At 39.2% G+C, this 17,799-nt stretch overlaps 3 protein-coding genes across 6 annotated transcripts; 2 read left to right on the forward strand and 1 right to left on the reverse strand.

Annotated features, from left to right (window-relative positions):
• The first annotated feature begins 3,309 nt into the window (after window positions 1–3,309).
• On the forward strand, window positions 3,310–8,606 carry LOC126805536 (probable inactive histone-lysine N-methyltransferase SUVR2). 4 transcript variants are annotated; one of them, XM_050532329.1, is made up of 13 exons: window positions 3,310–3,367; window positions 3,648–3,686; window positions 4,050–4,296; window positions 4,401–4,436; window positions 4,536–4,652; window positions 4,737–5,211; window positions 5,399–5,628; window positions 5,833–6,603; window positions 6,825–7,090; window positions 7,550–7,616; window positions 7,700–7,750; window positions 7,972–8,068; window positions 8,259–8,606. In XM_050532329.1, exons 3-13 carry the CDS (start codon window positions 4,114–4,116, stop codon window positions 8,285–8,287), a joined length of 2,322 nt encoding a protein of 773 aa, XP_050388286.1. In that variant the 5' UTR covers window positions 3,310–3,367; window positions 3,648–3,686; window positions 4,050–4,113; the 3' UTR covers window positions 8,288–8,606. The 4 variants fall into 4 exon arrangements, with proteins under 4 accessions (XP_050388286.1, XP_050388285.1, XP_050388282.1 ...); XM_050532328.1 differs by having other exon boundaries at window positions 5,399–6,603; window positions 7,972–8,074; XM_050532325.1 differs by having other exon boundaries at window positions 5,399–6,603.
• Window positions 8,607–8,633: 27 nt separating this feature from the next.
• Window positions 8,634–10,161, reverse strand: LOC126805537 (uncharacterized). The gene is made up of 3 exons (XM_050532330.1): window positions 9,358–10,161; window positions 9,031–9,280; window positions 8,634–8,938 (listed from the first exon to the last, which is right to left on the reverse strand). Exons 1-3 carry the CDS (start codon window positions 10,155–10,157, stop codon window positions 8,738–8,740), a joined length of 1,251 nt encoding a protein of 416 aa, XP_050388287.1. The 5' UTR covers window positions 10,158–10,161; the 3' UTR covers window positions 8,634–8,737.
• A 6,334-nt stretch (window positions 10,162–16,495) lies between these two features.
• Window positions 16,496–17,100, forward strand: LOC126805538 (60S ribosomal protein L23-like). Its single transcript, XM_050532331.1, has one exon. The coding sequence runs from the start codon at window positions 16,538–16,540 to the stop codon at window positions 16,958–16,960; it is 423 nt and encodes a 140-aa protein (XP_050388288.1). The 5' UTR covers window positions 16,496–16,537; the 3' UTR covers window positions 16,961–17,100.
• Window positions 17,101–17,799: the final 699 nt, after the last annotated feature.

Below are 17,799 nucleotides of genomic sequence, written 5' to 3' on the forward strand. Positions count from 1 at the left end.
ATGAATCAGATCAAGGGGTTCATTGTTTCTTTCAACACTTTGGAAGATGATCTAATCAGTTTTGTCTCTACACAAGTTCACACTTGTGCATGTTAATTGACATATATTATATTCTTCACTACCATAAATTAGGAAGACTCATATAGGTGTAATAACTAGTTTTTGACAATAAACAATTCACAACCCATGGCTCTATGTCAATTTCAGACAAAACACATTTGTCAACACGGAGTTTTATACTCATAAAAACCCTTAAGAACATACATCAATTTATTCGATAATTTCAGTTCTGTTCTACAGATCAATCCAAAAACTTGGCTTGGTCATACCATAGCTCTAAGTCATTTAGTCCCCAGTCATAATCACTGACTTTTTCCATGCTATCATCTGATATCATACAACAGAGGTTCATGTCTGCAACCTCCTGAGTGACGGCTTCAATCAGGTTTGCCTGTCTCTTTTTGTTCCTCTTTGGTTTGTTGCAGTCCACAGACTTGTGACCAGTCTTGTCACAGTTGTAGCACTTGCCTTCAAACCTTGGCTTCTTAGAGATGCCTCCTTTCGGCCCCAGTTTGGACCCATGATACTTGCCTGTCTTGTTTTTGGAACCTTGACCATGTTCCATCATGTTTGCCTTGGCAGAGACATCATTGATCCATGCTTTCTTTTCGGATCCTCGGTTGTCTTCCTCAATGCGAAGTCTAACCTCTAGATCCTCCATGGTCATTTCCTTTCGCTTGTGCTTCAAATAATTCTTGAAGTCTTTCCAAGCAGGTGGTAACTTTTCAATAGCACATGTCACTTGAAAACTTTCACCTAGTTGCATTCCTTCAGCGTGAATCTCATGCAGGATTAGCTGAATCTCAGAGAATTGACTCATCACAGTTTTGAAATCCACCATTTTATAATCAAGGAAACGGCCCACGATAAACTTCTTGGCGCCGGCATCCTCGGTTTTATATTTTTTCTCCAAGGATTCCCATAGCACCTTTGCCGTTCCCATGCTAATGTACACATTGTACAATGAGTCGGCTAGACCATTCATGATATAATTCCTACATAAGTAGTCAGAATTATTCCATGCATTCACAGCAGCAATCTTTGCTTGATCGCCATGGTCATCTTCCTTTAACTCAGGAGCATTCTCCGTCAAAAATCTTGCAAGATTCAGAGTGGTCAGATAAAACATCATCTTTTGTTGCCACCTCTTGAAATGCAAACCGTTGAACTTCTCAGGTTTTTCCCCATGGGATACTGAGACAGGTACAACGGGAGCAGTAGGCACAGTTGGCACCAAAGGTCCCTTGCCATTTCCAGAATTTTCTCCGTTAGTCATTTTTAGAAACTGAAACACACACACAAGGTGTAAGTTTGCTTGAAAAAATTCAGATAAATATCGAATACAAATTATATAAGCAATATCAAAAATAAACGTCTTAAGATTGTTGTAAAAATCAATGATATATTGCATATATAATTTAATAAGCTGAATTATAAATAAATATAAATCAGAAATGAAGAACACGAAAATAAATTTAACAAAAATACCGAACGATTTGTGATGGAAGAACAAGTCGAGACGTGTGTGATACCACACTGTCCTTAAGACGTTTACGCCTCCTCTACCGGTGCAAGGATGCTTGGCGCTTGTCTCCCAGGATATAACGACTAAACAATTCTAGAAAGTTGCACTACTAACTAGAACCCTCAACGAACTCGAAAGGTACCTTTATCTATCACCAGAGAAGAACTAAGAACTAAGAACTTTGAGAGTGGGAGAGAAATGTGTTTCGAATGGGATGATTTTACAATGAAAGGATGGTGGCTATTTATACTGTGAGGATTTGCAATCAGCAATAAATAAGATGGCGGTTATAGAAGATCATAACATATATGAGTTACATATGTTACAAACATTGATTTCAATTCTGTTATAATTCTCCATAACACATAATAACTCAGTTGTTACAAAAGAAGAATTTGAAAAGTCAAAACCGAATTTTCGGAAATGCAAAAAGAATATGCGTTCCGACCCTCAATTCGGTGTTGCATTCGTGTCCGCAGGTCGCACGGGCATACATTAGTTACTCTTGCGACCTAGGATTTGCACCCCCCCCTGCGCGTGCGGGAGAGGGTATAAGGGGGCTTACACACTTTACAATCCATACACAATGGATTCTATATAAAGTCTTTTCAACACTTCTCTTTTCCAATGTGGGACAAATACCTTTCCCTCATTCTAAGTAGCCATCTTTGAGTGACAATTTCTTATTCACCCACAAACCAAATTACACAAACAAACATATGATCTTGTAGCCCTCATTATGGAGAACTCAAATCTATGTTCACCTTTGATTAATTATAAGTTTAACTTAATTTAATTAATCAATTAAAATTTGGTTTTAAATGGTTTTTCCAACCATTTTTTCCAACATGAACAATAACAACTCCAAAACTATGTGATTAGTTTTAGAAATATATGAATGAAAAGTATTATGATCTGCAAAGATGCAAAGATAAAACGTTTTTACAAACTAATTAAGCATGCGCCGCAAAGTCACATGGAAGTACTTGTATAAGACCATCAAATTTTTACTCAAACAAGTGATATTTTTCTTAATGAGAACTTATTTAGGGCCAGAAAAAGGTTCAAAACATATTCTCCTATTCTTTATTTAGTGGGAACTATATATGGAATAATAGGAGTAACATCAAGTAAAATGATATTAGTAATTTGAATCATATATGCCAAGATTTTAATGTGGTTCCATCATTCCTTAATGGGAACTATAAACAAAATTATATGCCCAACATCAAGTAAAACAATATCAACAAGCGCAAATAGTAACTCTTGAACGTAAACGATGCATTTACAAAAATCACACTAACGAGGAAACAAAGTATCTTTGGAGTGTTTGGCTAACATTAATAGAAAATTGTGGTACAAATTGGATGTTTATCCTCAAATTATTTTTAGAAGAAAAAAAAAAGATGCTACATCCGAAAAATTGAAAATTGCACTTGTAGCCAATAAAAATAAAAAAGTGTACCAAAATACAATAAATTTCTCACTGTATGAAGTCAAGGCACAAAATTACCATTCAAGATATCACCCCAAGCGCGTGATGGCATTCCTTTCTTCCTACCCAGTCTCTCTACTCGCCGCTAAGCTACGCCACGTGGCTCTCAAACCTCTCCTTATTCCTCACGCTCCGTGTTGGGCGTGGTCATTACTACCAGTACTAAGTGAAAGCATCAGAGGAGACAGAGAAGGACCTCATCAACCCTATAATTCCTTATAATTCTCACTTTCCTTTCCTCACTCCCATTCTCTCTTTCTGGGTCTCCCAATTTCCTCATAATCATGGTAAACCTCACATACCCCCATCTTTCCGATTTCATCTTCCTTCAATCAGTTTTCCATTTACATCTCCTCAATTTCACAAAAGGTTTTTCTTTTCTTCTTTGTTTCTCGTGTTTTTTCCAAACTATTCCAAGCTGCGTATTTTGGGTTTTGGTTTTCATCAGTTTCTGGGTGCATTGCTTGTGCTGGGTTTGAAATTTTTGTTCTTTAGAGTTGTGGGTTTATGTTTGGTTGTGATATTTACTTGTGGTCTTTTACTGTTATTGCTTTGGGTGATTTTCAGGACCTGATAGCTTGAATCAAGCTCCAGAGTTCTGACTTGGTAAGCTTTTACTATTTTCTTGTGTATTTTTGTGCTCTATTTTGCATGCATGTATAATGTGGTTGATGATTGAAGAAATTCTGAGAGCTTTGTGTGTGAGGGGCTGGAGAGAGTTTGGCATCTGAGTCTGTGTGAAGTTCTTGATATTCTTACTATTTTATTTGTGCACATTATGGGTATATGGTTGTCTTGTAGAGATTTTTGAGGTTTGATGTGGGTACTGGGAATATACGATTCAGCCTCATGTGGTCCTGCCGTGGTTTTTGGTAGTATAATGATGCTTTAGGCGGATGGATAGACGACATCAAGTGAACGAGGACCCTGTTAGTTAATTTGGTATTTATCTGTTAATTGAAAATGTAGGCACATTTGGTATTTGGGAAACTCATTGTTGACTTGAGTGGTGAGTGGACAACATTAGACGGTGATGGCACCATCTCCACAAGTTATTAGAGCCTTTCAGGCAATGTCAGCTATTGGTCTCAGTGAACAACAAGTGAAACCAGTTTTGAAGAAACTCGTGAAATTGTATAACAAAGATTGGTCACTTATTGAAGCAGAGAATTATAGAGCTCTGGCCGATGCCATATTTGAGGCAGAAGATGCTAAGGTATATTACTTATATATTATGTTTTTCCGCTTTTGTCAGGCTTTTTCCATCTCCATCCTTGTGTATTGTATTCTTATGTGCTTCGATTTTGTTTCATCTATTAGGCGGAAGCAGAAAAGAAGACATGCAACAGTTATGAAGTATGTAATTTTAACTTGGTTTGTTGTCCTGCTATACCTTCTCATTTTTGAAAAGTTGAGGCTGTAGTTTCTGACATGTCTTTGCCTTTTAAATATCAGCACAAAGATATGGAAGCAGACTCAGAGCCGCTCCTTGAACCTGAACTGTTGACACGGTTGCGTTCAAGAAGTCAAGATGAGAGTTCATCACAAAAGAAACAGTCTCCAGATGATGAAGTATGTTGGCTCCATTACTCACTGCTTTTGCATTCCCACCTTTCTACTTATATATGCTGATACACCTTTTGCTCTTTTGTGTAGCTGGTGGACAATGAAGAGGACGATTTCTTGGTTCCTTATCGTCCCTTGAAAAGGATACGTTTACAAAATCGCGAATGTCCGGTGTCACCTTCCTCAAATTCCTGCAATCCTATGTCTGGTGGTACTTCGCTCATAGAGCCAAAAGTGGAGGCAGTGGAAGTGCTTGATACTCATTCTGGACAGCAGCCCCAAGATACATCACATTCACCTGAGTTGAGACCACCTGTTTCTCCTCATTCTGGTATTAAAGATAAGGGAAAGAAACCTCTTGTATCCAAACCCTTGGCATGGCAAGGGAAGAGTTTCTCCGAAGGATCATCTAATGATGTTCGCTTTAAAGAGACAGTGGTTGAGCCGGGCATTGTTCTTTTGCCTAAACAGAAGGCTAACAGTTTAACACTAATCCAGCCTAAAGATGAGCCCTTCACTGATGATATGGCCCAAGATGAGGTTCCCATTGCCGTGATCCATCCAAGTATGTCTTTTTTTAATTGTGCTTTTGCATTGGTATTTCAGGATCGATAGTTGGAACTAGGAACCAGAAAGACATTATACTACCATTTGTTAACATCAAACGCAATGACTGAACTCTCCTTTTGTATTATTAGTACGTTGAATAACTTTCTCATTCAGTGTTGTTTGTCTTGTTTCAACTTGTGCAGATGAGTCGGATAACATAAATTCTCCTCTATTGACAGAAGGTGCAACTGGAAACCAATATGACGAACCTACGGCTTCCCATGAGAGAGAAAGTAGAAATGATAATCCAAATTTATCTAGTGAGGGGACTCACGGGAGTATGAATATTGAGCTTGCAACTATTCCAGAGGACCCTCCTCCTAAATCAGGGGAATCATCTTGCTTAGAGGTTGCCTCATCACCTTCAGGAGAGGTAAAGCTTTCTCTGAGTTTCTGTCCAGCTGTTGGAAGACCAGGTTTTCAAATGCCTAATCTGGATGCAATTCTGAAATTGATGGAGGAAAAATGTCTGAACACATACAGAATCATTGACCATAACTTCTCTTTTAAAAATCTGTTGGGACATATGTGTGAGAGTGTCTTGGAATTGGCAACTAATTCTATTGATAAATCACAGGATGGATCACTTAATGTAGCACCAAATCTTGATTCATTGCAAAAATCTCCTGCTTGGGATGCTGTGAATGGAAATAAGGAAACACTGTCCAACCAGTCATGTGCTTTGAACGGGCCTATAGTCTTGGATTTCCCTGGTGCAATTACTGATTCTGATAACCCACAACTCTCTGGCCACACTTTTGTTACTAATGGTTCTTCTGAGGATCACGTGGAAGACTCCCTGAGTCTGGTGGTTGTTCAGAATGCTGACCTAACTCCTGATGACCTAAGGGCTATTCATGACGTAAATGATATATCTAGAGGAGGAGAAAGAGTCAAAATATCGTGGGTAAATGAAAGGAGCAGGGATCGTCCATCATCCTTCTTCTATATCTCTAAAAACATTATCTTCAAAGATGCTGATGTTAAAGTACGTCTATCTAGCATTGTGGATAAGAATTGCTGTGCAACTTGCTTTGGTGATTGTGTATCAGGAAATACACCCTGTGCATGTGCATATGAAACTGGGGGTAAGTTTGCTTACACACCAGATGGCCTCATCAAAGATGATCTGTTGGAAGAGTGTATTTCTATGACACGTAATCCGCACCCACGCCATCTCTTCTACTGTAAGAACTGCCCGCTTGAAAGAATAAAGAATGATGATTGCTTAGAGTCATGCAAAGGCCATTTAAGGAGGACTTTCATTAAAGAATGCTGGATCAGATGTGGCTGCCATGGGCAATGTGGCAACAGGGTGGTCCAGAGAGGCTTAAACTGCAGCTTGCAGGTGATAATCTTTGGAATACTATTTTCACTTTGTTCAAAATATAGATATATATTTTTATTTGTTGTTTGTTGGAATTTTGTGTTTCTTGTTCTGTACTATCTGTGTTTTGTAAGTGAATCGTTTCAAAAGTTATAATGCTATGTTCTGTGGAGTTAAGAGTTTTTCTACTACCTTAGCTCTCTCACACAGCTTCTCTTATTTATTCACCCTGTGTATTCCAGGTCTTTTTTACTTCAGAAGGAAAAGGATGGGGCCTTCGAACCTTAGATGACCTCCCAAAAGGGGCATTTGTGTGTGAGTTTGTTGGTGAAGTATTAACCAACAAAGAGCGTCATCAAAGGAAAATCCAATGCACCAGAAGTGGGAAATGTCCTTATCTGGTATTACTGGATGCAGATTGGGGTAGTAAAGCCAATTTGAGGGATGAAGAAGCTCTATGTTTGGATGCAACAAACTATGGAAATGTTGCTAGGTTTATTAATCACAGGTAAACTTGAAGTTCACAGACATGTCATTTGCCTAGCAGAGTTCTCCTTTTGGTTTAGCTATTCATATCCTTAATTAACTTGATCTGTTCTGCTTTGTTTGCAAATGTTGACATATACTTTTAAGTGTGCTTAAGTAGAAATCAGGAAACTTGAGGTAGTTTCGATATGTTGTTTTTCCATGTGCCCAAACTTATAAGAAATGATAAAATTTTAAATTAGCTCAGAGTGAGAAACTTGGATAATCTTGCTTCACATAAGCAATGGTTGTTGAACATTACTGGAAAACAAAGCAGGGGCCAGTGAATAATTTGGTTTAAAATGTGGATCATTTTAAGATCATGTTGGAAAAATATTTTCTAGTACCATCAGTGTTAATTTTATCACGTGTGTATTTCTTTTGTTATATATTAATCCTAAATTTAGCTTGAGAATATCTGACGTATTTTGTGTTCTATTAGATGTCTTGATGCAAACTTGGTTCCGATCCCAGTTGAAGTCGAGAGTCCAGACCGTCGCTTTTATCATGTATGAGAAATATGATCCTACATATGTATGATTATTATTCATCTGGAAGTATTTTATTTTTATGAATATACTGTATTGTCCAGGTTGCTTTCTTCACAACAAGAAAAGTAGATGCCTTAGAAGAGCTTACATGGGTGAGTAGGTTCAATGGTATTGGTTCTTAGTGGTTTACTGATGTGTTCTTTCAGAATTTCCATCTTTTAAAGTTTTAAGCTTTACATATATCTAATATCAACATTCAAACATGAATGATGAGTGTTATAGTGTGCTGTCCTAAGTTTCAATAATTAGATGTTGTCTTGTTCAATTTGAAATGTGTCCACACTTACGCCCGATAGACGTGCTCTGTCTGCAGGATTATGGCATTGACTTTGACGACCATGATGATCCTGTTAAGGTGTTCAACTGCATATGTGGCAGTAAATTCTGCAGGAATATGACACGTTCTAATAGTAAGTGTACGAAAATCTGCCTATGCTGCAAGACCTTTTCTTTTACCATTTACCAGTGTATGGTCTATAGTATCTGTTCTATGAGTCCAAGCTGAATATTTGGTTTAATTTGGTAAATAAGTGACTCTTTGTCGGTTATAGTTAAAAGTTAGTCCTGATGCGAGCCTTCATTTTCATTTCGACATTACAGGATCAAGATCTGCCTCACTTGCAAGATGAAGGTTTCAGACTATTTTGAGTGCTTGATGGCATAGCCTTTCCCTCACCGAAGTAGTAACTAAGCAAATATTACTGGACTAATTTTGGTTTCAACTGGCTGTGCGGATCCAGTTTGTCAGTAGTGGCTAACCTCAGATTGCAATGAAGGATAGGGCAGTGGTAGATACTTTGGATGTTCTCATAGTCATAGGTTTTGTACATGTTTAGGCCAGTTGATGGTCCTATGCCTTTTGTGATGTCTTAACGTCCGATACCAGTATATACTGCTCTACTTCTTTTGCTTAGAAATCGATCCCGATTAGCCTATGTTCTGTCAATATTATATATGCATCACCAAAACATGCGTCTTCAGGGGACAAGCACCCTTGATAGAAGGCATTATGCAAATATATTGTCATTACATATCCGTAGGTTCATCATGTACGCATATGTACCACCTTGCCGCATCCCTTAAGATACAGAAAGTGCTGGTGGTGATTCCTTTGCATCTGTAAGAGACAACGAAGCTCTGTTATGTGGTCTCTGAAGTTCTTGATGCTCGGATCTAGCAGGAATGATTGGCTGAATGCCGCCCGGGTTGAGTGGGAAAAGGGTCTTGTAGTAGCCCTCCATGATCAATTGAAAATTGCAAGTCTCTGCAACCTTCGGAATCTGTTGAGTAAAGGTTAACAAATCGGATTACTATAGCAAATCGAAAACTAAGCTCGTTTAAATCGCGTGGTAAAGCACAAGGCATAGTGTACTTGGTAAATGTCACGCATGTAAGCATGAAGATTTGGATACTCGATCAGCTTCCTCCTGGTGCATTTAAACAAGACATTGTAGGCGAGATCGAATCGAATGAGAGTGGTGAAGAGGCAGACATCCGCCAGCGTCAGTTCGTCTCCGCAGAGGTAGCGAAATCGGCTCAAATGATCCTCCAATTTGTCTAGAGTGTTGAACAAGTCACTCACTGCTGCATCATATGCTTCTTGAGACTGAGCAAATCCACACCTGCATATATTTCAGTGTCTATATTACCAAGGTAAAACTAGGACTTTCTTACCAATGGTAAAAATATCAAATTTTACCTGTAGACTCCATTATTGACATTGGGGTAGATAATGCTGTTCCATTCTTCAATCTTTGACTTCAAGTGAGGCGGTGAAAGATCCAAACCCGGGTTACGGGCCTGGTCATTTAGACCCGAATTGAACAACTCGATTATGTCATAGCTCTCATTGCATATTACTTCTTTGTTCTTGGCGTCCCAGAGCATCGGCACCGTGGAGCGACCGTCGTACCCGCCGGGTCTGGACTTGTAGATCTGTTTCAGGGTCTTGAACCCGTTTGCCTTGTCCCGGGTCGGGTCGAGGGTATCCGGGTCGCGAGTGTCGTCCTTGAATTCCCAGGAGCCGTCGGAGCCTGGAGCGGCGACTGAGACGGGGACGGCGGCGTCGAGGCCTTTCAGGGCGCGGACGATGAGGGTGCGGTGGGCCCAGGGGCAGGGGAGGCCGACGTAGAGGTGGAGGGAGGTCCGATTTTGGCGGGGGATTTGTGTGGCGCGAAAGCGGGAAGGGGGGCGGGTGTAGGCGAGGGAGGGGTCGGAGGGGTCGGAGGGGGCGAGCTGGGACATCATGAGGCGCCACGTGGCGTTCCAGGCTGAGCGGACGGTGGAGATGAGGAGGCCCGGAGGGAGGGTGGGGCCCCAGAGGAGGTTGGTGACGGAGGTGAGGAGGGAGGTTGGGTCGGGGGGTTTGTTGAGGGACATTTTGGCGGTGACGCGGCGGAGGATGGGTGTGGGTGATTTGAGGGAGGAGGTGGTGGTGGTATAGGGAGGTGGAGCTGGGAGGAAGGAGGAATTCAGCAGCGAAGTTGAAGTGCAGTTCATTTTTGTTTGGGTGACGACTTGATTGAACTTTGGGGTTTTTTCAACCGATTTAACCATATTATCCCAGTTATCAACCGATTTAACCCTCATATAGTTTTCTTAGGGCATCTGCACGGGCGAGCAAATTTGCCGGCGTGCTCGAGCAGGAGGAGGGACCAGCCGGAGGAGCTCGAGCAGGAGAAGGGGAGGCTTGCACCGGCGAGCAGGAGGAGGCGAGCTGCTCGCTCAGTCAACCCAGCCGCGGTGCTCGTCCGATCGCTCGAGCAAATTTTGCTCCGGCGTTTACTCGATCGCCTGGCGGAGCCCACCGCCCGTGGGTGACGTCAGGCACGGGCGAATTTTTTTTATGTTGCACGCGCCAAAAAAAAAAGCGAGCCAATGAATGGCTGCCACGTGTCAAGCAGATTGGCCAACGGTCCAATTGATTTGGGCTTTCTATTTTGAATCAGAAAATTCGATCCAACGGCCAGAATTAATTGGCAACGGCTACTATTTGATCATAACGGAAATAAACCCAAAAAAATGTAAAAAAATCCCCAAAATTTCAAAATTCTCCCAAAAAATTGCCTATAAATACTACTTCAATTTGTTATGAACTCACACCAATTTGTGCACAACAAATTTCACATCTTCCTCCATCTCCTCTCTCTTTTCGTATCTCCTCTCTCTTTTTTCGTTTAGCATTTTTTTCTAAAACAATGGGCACCCATTGGCTTCCTTCCGAAGATTTACAAATGTGCATTTCTTTTGTCCGTCATAGCATTGATGAATATGACGGTAACAAACAAAAGAGGGACAAATTGTGGGAGACAATTCATGGCGATTATATGCAAAATTGGGTGCTAGCACCGGGTGAGAAACCTCCGAAGGAGCCAAGGACCCGAATCGCGCTCGCTTCTCACTACAACAAGTTCAAGCTACTCTTGCAAAAATGGGGCGAATGTTTGGCGGCATCACGACAACGTATAGCTAGCGGCACTTCGCTAATGGACGAAGTAAGTACATTGTGTTATCATATATTATAATTTTTATTTGATTATATGAATTAAATTATGTAATTTATATCTAATTTGTTTAAATATGTAGCATTGTTTACATATTTAATTATTTTAATATATCTAATTTTATTTACATTATTTATTTTATTTAATTTGTTTAAATATGTAGCATTGTTTACATTATTTGTTTTAATATATCTAATTGGTTACATTATTTGTTTTATCTAATTTATTTAAATTATGTAATTAAATAAATACCTAATATAAGTTTTTTACATCAGGAACGACAAGCTCAATCATGTTACTATAATGCCAAGAAGAAAAAGTTTACACACTTTGAATGTTGGGAAGTGGTTAAAGATCATCCATCTTTCGTTGCGGTGCTACCTACTACTCCATCTCCATATGCAAGTAGTTACCACGGTACTCCTTCCGCAACTGAATCATCTCCAACCATCAATTTGGATGACGACCAATTGAATGAGACACCTCAAAGCAACACGGCAGCTCCATCGAGTCCACCTAGACCAATGGGAACCAAGGCGGCAAAGGAAGCTAGGCGTCAAAAGAAACAGGGTAAGACTCCTATTGAGCAACGGGTGGAGGTTTTGCATACCATTGCAAGTGACCAAGCATCATGGCATACCAAGAGGCTAGCCCATAATGAAAGTGAGCTTAATTATTATGCGGAGTACATAGACATTCAAAAGCGAAAAGAAGCAAAGGCGGAAGAAGAGTTACGATTGAAGAAACAAGAGAATGACACAAGGATCATGACAATGGATTTGGAGGCTATGACCCCAATCTCGAAAAGGTATTTTACCAAGAGGAAACTAGCAATCCTTAATGAAGGAGAAGCTAGTCAAGATCAACCTACCGATGAAACATATTCGGATTGTTATCACCCAAATCGCGTGCTTTTTCCATAGTAGTTATAGTATTGTACTAAGAATAAATCTGGGCTTGGCTCGTCATTTTATGTAATTTCAATTTTTCGAGAAATAAAATGCAATTTATTTATTAAGTTGAAATTGAAATACACATTAAATTAAAACACATACTGAAATTAAACACAAGCTTAATAATTAAACATAAACATCATGAAAACACACAATAAAACATATTTAAAGTATTTCACCGGTTTCCACTCTCCAAATGTGTTTCACCAAGTCTTTCTGGAGCTCTCGATGGATGTAAGCGGATTTGAGATCGGCAACACGGTCGTGAAACCGTTGTATATTAGCTCCATCTCTACTGATTGGCTAAAAAAGAACTCGATTCCCTTGTGCATTCACCGGCCCATCATAAACCCGGAAAGCCCTCGATGGGTTTTGCAAGTCTTCTTCTTCTTCCTCATCATCATCCTCATCATCCACATACTCTTCCTCAACAATCATGTTATGCAATATAATGCAAGCTAACATGATGGTAGTCATTACCGATTTGTGGTGCAATGTACAACTATGACGTATAATTGCCCATCGAGATTGCAAGATGCCAAATGCCCTCTCCACATCTTTCCGGTATGCCTCTTGTTTCTTTGCGAAGAGCTTATCTTGCGGCGTCTGGGGATTGGAAATTGTTTTGACAAATGTAGAGTACCTTGGATATATTCCGTCAGCCAGATAATAAGCTGTGGTGTACCTCTGTCAGTGGACTTCGTAGACGACAGTTGGGCCTCTTCCGGCAAGGATCTCTGAGAACACATTCGATAGGTGGAGCACATTAATGTCATTTTTAGCTCCAGGACAGCCAAAAAAACTGTGCCATATCCACGTATCATACGAGGCCACTGCCTCTAGGATAACCGTTGGGCGACCCTTTCGACCTGAGTATGCCCCTTGATAGGCGGTTGGGCAGTTCTTCCACTCCCAATGCATGCAGTCGATGCTTCCAATCATACCTGAAAAACCTCGGCGTTCTGCTTTAGCTAATAGTCGCGTGAGGTCTGCCGGTGTTGGACTGCGGAGGTATCTTGGACCATAGAGATGAACAACTTGGCTGCAAAACTCCTTCATACATTTCAGGGTAGTCGATTCCCCCATCCTTGTAATTTCAGTACACTGATCTGCGGCTGACCCGTACACTAGCATTCGTAGAGCCCCGGTCATCTTTTGTTGGGGAAGTAGCCCTAGAAAACCAGTGGCGTCTTCTCTTTAATGCCAAGACATGTCGTGGTTGCAGAGGTCCGTCATGATAATGTTGAATCGGTCTCTGCTCATCCTGTACCTCCGACGAAAGTCTTGAGCGTCGAAAATTGGACATTCGATGAAATAATCTTCCATGAGATTGTGTCCCCTAGATAGCCTTTGACGTGGCTTATTCGGTTTTTTACCGCGACGTGAACCGCTTGGTCGTGTTGATTCATTATCGTGTTGTGCTTCCGCCATGACCACCTGATTCACGAATGATTGCTCCATATCGTCATCCTCTTCTTGTTGACGTTGTCTCCGCCTGAAAAAATTGTGGAAGCTGAAATGATTCATCAGAGTGATGAACAAGGAAATGTTGCTAAGTGTTTAGATTGAAGGATGAGTTATAATGAGTGATATTAGACGTTTTTATAGCAAATTGGTCGAAAATCTTATCAGAAATTTGGTCCAATTATTTTGCTGACAGTGACACGTGTCAATTCTCTACTAGTCGAAAATCTTATCGGAAATCTGCTCCAATTATTTTAGCGACAATGACACGTGGCAGTAACACCTGTCAATTATCTATTAGTCGAAAATCTTATCGGAAATTTTGAATAATATCGAGTCGATAATGACACGTGGCACATTATTAGTGGTTGTAAATATATCTGGTAAAAAAAAATAATTATTTCACAACAAGACAAAATTGAATTGCTCAAGCAAATTGTAAATGGGTGTGTGAAAAAATCGATTTGCTTGAGCAAAATATGAAATCGATTTGCTTGAAGCAAAATTTGCTTCTGGCCCTACCATTTGCTTGAGCAAATGCAATTTATGGGTGCAGATGCTCTTAATAGATGTGTAATTGAAAAATTTAACAATTTTTTTTACAACTTTAAGAATTCTATTTAGCAAATGTCAAACTTACTGATGCTTTAATATAACTCTAATCCAATTTAACTAATTATTTTTTTTGATATCAAGAACTGAAATATCCATAATTTCTTCAATATTTTCGCAAAATTTTTCATTTTTCGGCATATGGATATATATATTACATACAAAACATTTTTCGATTGAAATTTTTAAAATTTACCTATATTTCCTTATATATCCGGAAACTTTCAAAATTTCTCGATATGTAAAGCAAATAAAAAATCACTGGTTAGGAGAATCGAACATCTGATCTATCCTTTTGAAAAACACAAAGTTATAATCAACTTTTCTACGCCAACTTATTGTTATATATGGTTTTTTTATTATATATTGTATTTAATGTCTCAACATTCACTTAAAATTGAAATAAAACTGAATTAGTTGTTGAGGAGAATCGAACCTCTTTGGTCTAAGATGAAGCAATGATGGACCATACCCTTATGAGGGAAATTCAACACGTTTTATCAACCATATTTATTCTCTAATGAGATGCAATCAAGTGAAAACATATGGACACAATCTAATGCACAATCTTCACAAAGATATGGTTATGGTCAAAAGTCGAAAAATACTTGATTCGAACTGGAACTACCAGTACAATAACCCACAATCAATCACTCACGACCCCTATAATTGGCATATAAGTCAATATATGCAAATTATAAAGAGGAGGTATCATTTAATGACTATTTTTCATAATATACTCAGGGTTTTACTCAATGACATAATGAAGATAGTGAAAATTTTGTACTTCATAGATCATTTATGTGGTTCTAAATCACTTATATAATTTCATGTTTAATGTATCATATGTAAATAAGGCGTGATGACATGGTCTCCCTTTGGGTATATATATACAGTTCCTATCCAGAGTGAAGCTTCACTCTGAAATTACATAGTGAACTTACAATTTTGGCACACTTTTCGATCAAATTTTTTCACCATAAGCGATTCAATATTTAGGTATGTTATTCAAGATCATATCTATAAAGTTTCATCCAATTTGACAAAAGTTTGAGATTTCAAAATTGAAATTTACACGAACGGTTCACGTTGAATAGTTTTAATTCATTAATTGATTTGATCTAATTTCAATACCTTAACGATGTCCGAATTAGATGAAATTTTGTAGAGATGATCTTGAATAGCATACATAAATATTGAATCGCTTATGGTGAAAAAAATTGACCGAAAAGTGTGCCAAAATTGGAACTTCACTCTGTAATTTCATAGTGACGCTTCACTTTAGATAGAGACTGTATATATATATTTATATAAACTTTAAGCAAATTTTTAATAAAATGTTATACGATTATTTCACCTCAAAATTACTATAACTTACTATAAACTAATAGTTATATAATAATTTCTTATGACATATAGTAGATAATTGACCAAATAAACAGTTCACAAAGTTTCATTCAAAATTTCCATGTTTTTATATAAATTTCCATCAATTTAATTAATTATTTTTTAAAATGAAATTTCAATTTTTATATCCTCGATATTCCGTTCTCGCTGAAATTTTAGTCTTTGTTCGATATAACAAAAGAAACAAAGAAAGAAATAGTCTTAGTTATAGAGGGAGGAAAAATATTTGTCCAGCTTCCAATTTCCATATGATGGCCTAAATGAGCTATGGCATTGACAGTGAAGTCGGTTTCCCTCCAAACATGATAAAATTCGATTGATTGAAATCTTGAAACTAAGATCTTAATGCCACGGACAAGAGAGTGAGTTCTCCAAAGAATATTGGAAACACCATCAATGCAATCCCATAATATTTTCAAATCTCCTTAAATATGTAAATATTTATGACCATGTAAAAGAGCATCAGAAAAACCTGCTCTTCGTGCAAAAGCTAAAGCTAGGATGTGAGTTCTCCCAAACTTCTTAATAGAAGCAAGATTTGGAAAACTGTTAGTATCATGGAAAATGAACCATGAACCATTAAAATTCAATTTAAAAACATTAGAAGGATGAGGTCTCCAAAGTATGGTAGAAGAATCATGACAGTTGTTGATAGTAGTTTTGTGATCAGTTAGATAATCATTTAGCATATGACTTGCTGTTAAAAAAACCTTATTGATCCATTTTCATTTCTGAAAACAAATTGTTACCGTGGTTTTACCGATGAGTCAAGTAATCTGCGATTTACCCGAGGACACGGTGCAAAATAAAATTGAGATGAAACGACGTCGTTAGTGTAAGTTGAGCAAACCCTAGCCTATATAAATAGAAGATATCAAATATCCCAGCAGTAAGACTGAGCCTGAGCGGCGGAAGAGGGAGGGAGCGAGCGAGAGAGAAAATGTCGAAGCGAGGGAGGGGAGGATCGGCCGGGAACAAGTTCCGGATGTCGCTGGGTCTGCCGGTGGCGGCGACGATCAACTGCGCCGACAACACCGGAGCCAAGAACCTCTACATCATATCCGTGAAGGGGATCAAGGGGCGCCTCAACCGTCTGCCGTCGGCCTGCGTCGGCGACATGGTGATGGCCACCGTGAAGAAGGGAAAGCCGGATCTGAGGAAGAAGGTGCTGCCTGCTGTGGTGGTCCGTCAGAGGAAGCCGTGGCGCCGAAAGGACGGAGTGTTCATGTACTTCGAGGACAACGCCGGCGTGATTGTGAACCCTAAGGGAGAGATGAAGGGGTCGGCGATTACTGGACCGATCGGGAAGGAGTGCGCGGATCTCTGGCCCAGAATCGCCAGCGCTGCCAATGCTATTGTTTGAATCAGAATAGTAAGAGTAGTATGTCTTAGAGTTTTGGCTCTATGTTGGTTATTATCTAGGATGACTTATGATGATGTGTTTTTGGATGTTATATTCTGATGGATAATCTCAGTTATGCTTAAATTATGGTTTTTCGGAGATTTTATTCTTGTTTTTAAATTTGAGTTGTGCTTTATGCTCCTGTGGTTGGGTCTTGGTAAACTGTGCGTAGGTTCCAGTAATGTGATGGTGTGCTTGGTAGGGAATCTGTCTTTAGTCGATATTGGGAATGAGTGTATAAGCAAAGTTGTGAGGCAGAGCAATTTAGCAATTAAATGTGGTTTTGCTTATGGCTTGTGCTCGATCGTGTAGTGATATGGTTTCGCCTTTATCGGGATTTTTCTTGGTAGTGACTGCTCTCTAGTAAGAAAATGCATTCTGTTCCTGTTGGGAGGATACAAATTGGTGTCTTAAATTGTGTTCCTGTTTTTATTCTGTGTGCGCATTTGGAGATTGCAATTGTTCAGCCCATTCTGAACATAAACAATCTCACCTGCTAGATATTAGAAGAGGGTCTTTGGTAAACTGAGTAGCAAATTTAATGAAAAGGCCCTGTTAATGTATACCTTGGTTTGTTTCCCAATTGGTTTCTTTTGAGACAGAGGTTGCGAATCCCGAGTAAAGTTCAAGTTTTAGGTAAACTGGTGCTTATTGTCTTCACGAAGTTCATATTATGTGCTTATGAAGTTCGGGTACCCCATTGATTTTAAAATCGACGGGATTCTGTTTATAGGTCGTGACGAATTCCAAAACCCAGTTCTAGAGCTGGAACATTACTTACTTAGAGCTGGACCATTCGT

Source organism: Argentina anserina, chromosome 2 (assembly GCF_933775445.1).
Source record: "Argentina anserina chromosome 2, drPotAnse1.1, whole genome shotgun sequence".
Classification (NCBI taxonomy): domain Eukaryota; kingdom Viridiplantae; phylum Streptophyta; class Magnoliopsida; order Rosales; family Rosaceae; genus Argentina; species Argentina anserina.